Source organism: Macrosteles quadrilineatus, unplaced genomic scaffold (assembly GCF_028750875.1).
Source record: "Macrosteles quadrilineatus isolate MER2022 unplaced genomic scaffold, UCM_ALF_1.0 Scaffold_1__1_contigs__length_201487025, whole genome shotgun sequence".
Lineage (NCBI taxonomy): Eukaryota > Metazoa > Arthropoda > Insecta > Hemiptera > Cicadellidae > Macrosteles > Macrosteles quadrilineatus.
The window spans coordinates 151899067-151907926 of NW_026542594.1; the positions used below are offsets into that span (position 1 = coordinate 151899067).

The 8860-nt window shown below is 34.8% G+C and overlaps 1 protein-coding gene across 1 annotated transcript; it reads left to right on the plus strand.

The window, feature by feature from the left end:
- Positions 1–503: 503 nt before the first annotated feature.
- On the plus strand, positions 504–3976 carry LOC129001607 (uncharacterized). Its single transcript, XM_054428968.1, has 2 exons — positions 504–1044; positions 1434–3976. The coding sequence occupies exons 1-2, from the start codon at positions 504–506 to the stop codon at positions 3974–3976; spliced, it is 3084 nt and encodes a 1027-aa protein (XP_054284943.1).
- The last annotated feature ends 4884 nt before the right edge of the window (positions 3977–8860 follow it).

Below are 8860 nucleotides of genomic sequence, written 5' to 3' on the forward strand. Positions count from 1 at the left end.
CCCAGGTAGGTTGTGTACGAGATTAGATGCTATATCACAGGACAGTCACAGTACAGTACAGTAGTTGCAATGGTCATTGGACAGGTCAGGCCAATGAGCAGCATTACCTGTGATTGTACATGACCATGTTGGTTAGTTAATGATATAAACTCTAGTGCAAACAATAATGATATTGCAACCACTCGTGATAACCCACAGGCAAATTGTCTTTTTATAGTGTTTTTAAAATATGCGAATATTACATTATTATATGTACGAGTATAAAATGTAGGTATTGTGCTTGTGACATAAATTAGTCATCAGCTGTTGATATTGTGAACATTTTTTTATTTGATTATCTTTGGATGATTTATTATTGATTCTGGTTGTCATGGAGAAATTAATATTTACCAGAGTTGGATTGTTCTGATGTGGAAAAAATGTTAGTTCTTTTTTAAGCATTAAATATCTTTAACTATTTTTTTTATTTGCATGTTGATTTAATTACAAGCTATTTCGGCATTATGTCAGGTACTGGTGTTAAGTTCTCAGACTTGATTAAGCAGTATGATGGAAGTGGTGATTTTAGTGAATGGTTAAAGAAACTAGAATTGGTATGTAAGCTCCAAAAGGTGAAAGACTTGCAGACAGTTCTCCCTCTATTTTTGGCTGGAGGAGCATTTTCTGTTTATGACGGGCTAGCAGAAAATGTAAAGAGTAACTATGAGGCTCTCACCAATGCATTGCTGCAGGCCTTTTCTGCGAACAGTTTTCAGGCTTATGCAGAATTTACAGCTAGGCGTCTACTACTGGGTGAGTCACTAGATGTATATGCTTCTGATTTGAAGAGACTGGCAAAATTGGTGGACCCTTTTGTATCTGATGAGTGGATTAAGAGCGCAGTTGTACATGGCTTGCCAGAAGATACTCAAACCCAGTTGAAAGCTGCGTGTTCTCTTCAAAGCATGGAGTTGTCGGATGTAATGACAAGAGCTAGGAATCTGTTGGGCAGTGAGTCAAACTTTGGGGCGGTTGCACAGGCTAATGCCAAAGTTTTCAAAGTTGGTAAACAGTGGTCTAAAAAATGCTTTGTTTGTGACAGGGAAGGTCACGTAGCACGTTCATGTCCCCATCCAAATCGTGAGTCAAAAGTAACCTGTTACCGGTGCGGGGAGGTAGGACATTATGCCTCAAAATGTTCACAAATTCCAAAAAACGAGTGAATGGGGCTGCCTTATGTTGCGCGGGTGGCCCAATTTCTTCAGCGCAACTCCCTACATTAACAATAAGTGTGTCGGGTTTTAAATGCTGTGCCTTGCTGGACTCAGGTTGTTCAAGGAGCATTGTGTCACCTAGTTTAGTGAAATATGGAGTAGAACTGAAGCCAGTAAGTCAAAGGATTATAATGATGAATGGAGAATCAGTTGAGTGTAACATGACATGTATGTTACAAGTTTTGATAAGAGGTGTTCCGCTCACAATGAGTTGCTTGGTTGCCAGTGTATTGCCAAGGTATCAGATGCTTCTAGGGATGGATGCAGTGACTGCAATGGGAGGTGTCACTATTGATGGAGATGGCACTATTACGTTCAGGGACGTTGGTATCGGAGCGATGGCTGAGGCCAAGAAGGAGCTGTGCGTGAAGGAAACCTCGGAGAATGGCAACGATGAGATCGCTATTAATGATTGTGACTTTAATGCGAAATTTGTTGATGGAAAATGGACTGTTGAATGGAATTGGAAAGATGGCGGTAAAACACCTAAGATAAATAACCAAGTACCTTCATACTCAATTTCAAAAGAGGCAAGGGAGGCGTTTGACGCTGAAGTGCATGATTGGATAAGAGACGGTTGGCTCCAGCCTTATGACGGGGAGTTTGATGGCTTAATTCCTTTAATGGCGGTCGTGCAACATAACAAGGACAAAGTGCGACCTGTAATGGATTACAGGGAATTAAATCAGTATGTTTCAAGCCATACAGCAGAGAGTGAGGTTTGTGGGGAAAAGCTAAGGATGTGGAGAAAGCTAGGAGAACATGTGAGCACTATCGACCTTCGTAAGGCCTATCTCCAAATCCATATTGCTCCTCATTTATGGAAATTCCAAGTGGTCCGATTTAAGGATAAGAATTATTGTCTAACGCGACTCGGGTTTGGTCTAAATGTCGCACCGAAAATAATGAGCAAAATTGTTAATAAAGTGCTGTCAATGGACCCAATAGTCCGAAGTGCTACGGACTCTTATGTTGACGACATAGTGGTGAATGAAAACATTGTTGACGGTGATGTAGTAAAGAAGTTGTTGGAAAAATATGGGCTGTCAGCGAAACCAGTGGAGCCACTTGATGGAAGTAGGGTTTTGGGGCTTAACGTTTCAAAAAAAGATGGCAAGTTGATGTGGACCAGAGACAACAAGATAAAAGCTTTGGATAAAATTGAGACCAAGAGGGATGTGTACTCCTTGTGTGGGCAGTTAATCGGACATTTCCCGGTGGCTGGTTGGCTTCGACCAGCATGCAGTTTTCTTAAGAGACAATTGACAGATTTGAAATGGGACGATGTGGTGAGCAACCGAATCAAGATAATGTTAGGAGATATAATGGAAAGCGTAAAAGAAAAGGATCCTGTGTTTGGAAAATGGGCAGTGTCATCTAGTGACAAAGGAACTGTGTGGTGTGATGCTAGCAGCTTGGCGATCGGTATTTGCATTGAAATTGATGGTGAAATAGTTGAGGACGCGTCTTGGCTAAGGAAAGAAGATGATTCGGCGCATATTAACTTAGCTGAGTTAGAGGCTTTGTTGAAAGGAGTGAATTTAGCTTTGAAATGGAATTTGAAGGAGTTATACTTGGTCACAGATTCGGCCACCGTTTATGCTTGGGTAACATCCATATTAACAGGAGACCGACGTATTAAAACACATGGGATGGGTGAAGCTCTTGTAAGAAGACGGCTGGGTTTGTTAAAAGACCTCATATCAGAATGTGGCCTTAAGGTGAGGATGGATCTGGTTAAATCGCAATTTAACAAAGCAGATCGCCTGACGAGAGTTCCTAAAAAGTGGTTGGCAAGAGAGGAGGAAAAGATCAGTATTGCAATGATGGGTGAAGAAGAGGATGAGGATAAACAAAAGTTGGTCAAAAGAATCCATTGTCTGCATCACTTTGGTGTTAATCGGACTCTTTTCACAGTTAGGCGTTGTTACCCGGCCGTTGAGTTTAGTAAACAGGATGTTGACTGCGTAGTCAAATCATGCAAAGAATGTTTATCTGTTGATCCATCCCCCATCAAATGGAAGCCGGGGCACTTGGATTGCGACAAGAGTTGGCACAGGCTTGCGATTGATGTGACTCACTTTGGGTCATATAAATTTCTTACAATTATAGATTGTGGTCCAAGTCGGTTTTGCATTTGGCGACGGATCCCAAGTGAGACTAAAGAACAGGTAGTAAAAATCTTACTTGAACTGTTTTCAGAACGAGGTCCACCCCAAGAACTATTAATGGACAATAGTGCAACATTCAGATGTGAACAAATTGAACAAATGTGTGAGGAATGGGGGGTTATCCGTCGTTTTAGGTGTGTAAACCGTCCGTCCGGCAATGGAATCGTTGAAAGAAACCATAGAACGATAAAGAGAATGGCAACAAGAACCAGAAGAAGTGTCCAAGAAATGGTATATTGGTATAATTTAACACCAAAAGAAGATTTGAATGAAGAGTCGACACCAAGCTCTAAATTGTTCTGCTACAGGTGGAGGTGTAAGGGCGAACCTGTAAATTGTGACGATGAGCAACTAAGAACTGAGTTTTCACCTGATGAACCTGTGTTTGTCAAGCCTAAAAACTCTCTATGTACTACGAGATGGAAGCCTGGTGTGGTCTCACGGCAGCTCTCACAAACCAGCGTAGAGGTTGATGGTATGCCACACCATATTGCTGATGTTCGTCGTGCTGGTGATGACACCACGGGGGCGTGTGCTTGTGACATAAATTAGTCATCAGCTGTTGATATTGTGAACATTTTTTTATTTGATTATCTTTGGATGATTTATTATTGATTCTGGTTGTCATGGAGAAATTAATATTTACCAGAGTTGGATTGTTCTGATGTGGAAAAAATGTTAGTTCTTTTTTAAGCATTAAATATCTTTAACTATTTTTTTTATTTGCATGTTGATTTAATTACAGGTATTATAAGTGACAGAACACACTTTATTTATTTAGACATAGGCATACACAGGCTAGGCCTTAAATTTAGTAATGTAATATTTTAATTTAGTAATTATGGATTGATATATTTAATGTTTTAAACAATTGTTAACATTTATCACATAAGTATAATTTTTTTTCTATAATTTGGTCATTGTATAGTATAGCACGCGGATCGCGGAGTTGAAAAGAAATTAGAAATGCCATCGTGCAATTAATTTGTAACCCAAGCCTTTGACTTTATACAGGGTGACCAACTCAAGGAGGTCACCATTGGGATATCGGAAACGGTAAGAATTAGAGAACACTTTAAATGGGGGATATTCCTTTATTTTTTGTGGCAGTTAAAAATATGATTTTATTTTTTCGAAATTCAGCCACCATTTTCCAAAATAGCGGCCAACTTTGAAATTTCTTACAAAAGACCCTATATTTTATCATGTTTTCGGATAGAACATGCAGTTTAAAAACTTTTTTATTCTTGACATTTTTTCGATAAACCCACTCGTTTAGGAGTTACAGCCTATGGAAAAATGACTTCCGGTGTACATTTAAAAATACCATAAAATTTGTTAAAAATATTAATTCTATTATTTCAAAAATGGCGGCCATTTTCCAAAATGGCGGCAAACTTGAATAGTGGAAACTGTGTATTTTATGGTCTTTATGGAATGTGGATGCAATTTTATGACTTATTTGACTTATTACTCTTCGCATTTTCGCTATAAACCTACTTGTTTAGGAGCTACATGATGTAAAATGTACACCAGAAGTAATTTTTCCATAGGCTGTAACTCCTAAACGAGTGGGTTTATCGAAAACATGTCAAGGATAAAAAGGTTTTTAAATTGCATGTTCTATCCGAAAACATGATAAAATATAGGGTGTTCCGTAAGAAATTTCAAAGTTGGCCGCCATTTTGGAAAATGACGGCTGAATTTCGAAAAAAAATAATTATTTTTTTAACTGCCACAAAAAATAAAGGAATGTCCCCCATTTAAAGATTTCTCTAATTCTTACCGTTTCCGATATCCCAATGGTGGCCTTCTTCAGTTGATCACCCTGTATATCGGAATGTAGATAATGTTGGATTCATGCTGTAATCTAATATAAATTTGTATTTTAGTTTTTTTCTTAATTTTTACGCTGATTCAACAAAATAAACTGCATCTACAGTACTTGGGTTGTATTTTTATAAATCATTCCTCGAACCATCTACCGAAGAATCTGCTAACTCTGAATAGTGTTTACTTTGTCATAGATATTTGATTTAATAACTAGTCATTGCATTTTATGCTAAGAATTAAATTTGATATTTCATTAGCCAAGGAGTAGCGGTATGTTAAATACAAGAGTTAATTCAAATTAGAGTTTTATGTAATGTATTTTGGGAGCTTCTTTTAGCAAGTAAGAATATATTGTTTTCTTAGAATTTTACATTAAATTCAGTCCAAAATTAAATATAATGAGAAGTGGTTATTAATTCATTAAATTGTGGTACTGTAATACTTATATCAATACGAGAATTACGCCATTGTCTCAGTTGTATTGGATTATTGGATGTACTTGGATTCTCATTTGTAGTCCCTTGATAGAACAGAGCAGCAGAGCAATGATCTACCCCCCAGAGTATCATCTGCAGACAACATGAACATAGGAAACCCTTCACAGACAAACAAGGATTCTATACCTTAAGATGAGAGTAAACACATTCCTAACAGGTGTGGGTGTGTGTGCGTGTGTGTGGACTAAGACGAGGTATCCGGGAAATAATAGTTGTGGCAGGGAGTACATTAGAAAATACTTTCTAAACTACTCAACTATAAAATATTCATCTACAAATTTACGTTCAACGCTCACGTGTACGGAAATATAAACGGATAAAATTACAAAGTCAAAAGTCATTCGATGGTCTCGTGATGTAATGGTACACTTTGTGTATTCACATAATAAAACCTTTGTAAACGCTTCAAATTTAACGCCGACTAAAATTATAATGTTAGCCTTCTTTTTTGAATGAATAATGAACATGTGAATAGCATAAAAAATTAACAATCAAAAATAATTGCAAGCCGACAACAGTGCTGTGAACGATTGTTTGTGGATTAACAAGAGGCATTCGAGCGGATTTTACTTTAAACGTGATCTCTTGTTACGCGACTAAAGCTGGAAAACAGGATAGATTTATATACTCTCGGGTACAGTTGAAAACAAACCTTGCAAATTGGAAAATAAATTATGTCCCAGTGGTCTGCGATGCCAAATTTTGGCAAGCAGATATATGCCTGAATCCAGAGAATCTTTTCTAATATCCAATGTATGGATATGTTTAATTTTAGTATTTTATACACTAATGCTTATCAATAAATCACTGTAGTAAAATTTTGCTAGCGTAGCAGGTGTCAATATTAAATGTAATCTATTTAAATAAAATTACAGTTTTGTCTGTAACCTTGAGTAGAATCATGAAGTTTTTTCTCCTCAAGTTCTTTCTGTGTGTCCGTGACGCCAAAATGCCAATTTACGCGGCATATTATAAACAGTACCACAAGCTAATATTATTCGTTTACAATCGGGCTTTGTTACCGATGTAGTTTGTTTATGTTTATGATATAATATGCCGTTATCTGTTTTAATATCCGTAAATACTTACTTATAACTAATTAAAACACGCTATCAATAATTGTTTCACTTTGTAACTGGAAAAAAGTACTTTAAGTATTAACATTTACCAGAATCTAAAAAAATATAGGGTGGTTATAAATTGCACGTCAATCGGGATATGATTCAATACCTAAACATAATGGGTAAAGTTTATATACACATAGGTACAGAACGCTTCGTTAAGGAGTTAAAGCCTTCAAAATAATTTTGATTAGTATGGAACTTTTAATTAGTTGAGAGCCACTTTGAAATTTCGCAACCAATTTTAAGAGCTTTAGCTTCAGTCTCTAATAGTCGTTGGCTTTAGTAAAATATTTTAAACATTTTACTCACCAGTGGCGGGTATATTCTAGCCCTTTTGTAGTTGTACCATATATTTCGCCATAGAACAGTTATTTGTGAATATATGTACACATATATATATTTTGTTTCTGCTTCAGTGATAAATGTAGAATATAATAATATACAAATAATTTTTTTCTAGCAATGTGTTTAAGCGTAGTAGCAAAAGGTTTGCAAATTTTCGGATAATGCAAATTAGAAATTTTAAAAGCAGCCACAAGAAACCACAAAATATTTTTTCACACATTTGATCTAAATGTAAAGGCTATTTAAAATATGATTCCCTACGTAGAAGTATCAATGTTTTTAAAAATAATAATAAAAATAAAACTATTTAAAAAAATCTACAAAAATATATTTTTTTAAATAACCTGAATGCATCAACAGTAAATAAATATGATACAGAATAATAGAAAAATAAAAGATCTTTCTGAAAATATATAGTTATTTTTATGTTGTTTCACATTTTAATATTATAAAGTTCCGGACCATGTCGTTCTAGTCCATAAATGGACCATGCCACTGAGAACTTAATATTTTGTGGTCCAAAAACGCCCAACGCAAGATATATGTTTTTAAAAATATTATACCATTAGAAAGATGAGATTCTGAGGATTTGTTTTCATATATAAAACATTATTTAGCGAGTATTATGTAGCGAGAAACATAGTTTGTAAAAAGTAGAGAGTTCACAATATATTTTGACGACGGAAAGTTGTCATCCTCTAATCACCAAAATAGCTGTTTATGGCGATCGACAAATAATTGTGTACAATATTATTACATATTCTGAAACTACAATAAATTCCCTACAATTTATATATCTCCGAATCTAAGGTTGGTTGTAAAAACTTTTTGTGGTTGTAAAAATGTCATAAAAGTTATGTTTCTGTAAAAAAAGATTCAAAATTTTACATTCTTGCGTCATTACTCAGAAACTTCCTTATTCAACTGCATATGACTATATATTTTCAGAAAGATCTTTTATTTTTCTATTATTCTATATCGTATATTTATTTACTGTTGATGCATTCAATTTATTTCTTATATGACAAAAAATTAATGTTGTAATTAAAAAAAAATATATGTTTGTAGATTTTTTTAAATAATTTTTGTATGAGTATTTAAAAAAAAAAAAAAAAAACATTGATATTTCTAAGTAGGGAATCATATTTGACATAAAATAAAGGTCATTTTTGAAATCCCCACAAAATCTACGATAAGAATAATACAGTAACATTGGGGTGTTCAATGAGCTTCTACTTAAGTTTCATAGTAAAAGTTGAACTTTTTAACGAAGACATAAACTTTATAAATATCAAAACCGTTATTTCTATGTTGCGAAGTACCTCTAAAGTACCCAAATAATAATAATAATAATAATAAAACTACATAATTATCAGTAGTTTTCACTTAAAAAATATTTTAAATCCATTATTTTTTTATTTTTTTTACATGGCCTTGTTTTTTTACAATGGTGCATACATTTTACTATTCAATGTTAAGGTAACTAAAGGTCACAGGTAAACCTAATATCTAAAGGTTATTATGATTGCATTACACAATTTATAGCTTATTTGATGAATAAGTTTTTAAAAGTATAGATGATACCTTCAGAGGAACTTTGCAATCTATAAATAAGAATTTTAAAAATTAAAAGGTTT

Excerpts from the sequence above, each read along its gene's own strand:
- LOC129001607 (XM_054428968.1), top strand. The coding sequence starts at position 504 with ATGTCAGGTACTGGTGTTAAGTTCTCAGACTTGATTAAGCAGTATGAT. Across the intron at positions 1,045-1,433 it reads TGCCAAAGTTTTCAAAGTTG|TTTTGATAAGAGGTGTTCCG; the intron begins GTAAACAGTGGT and ends GTATGTTACAAG.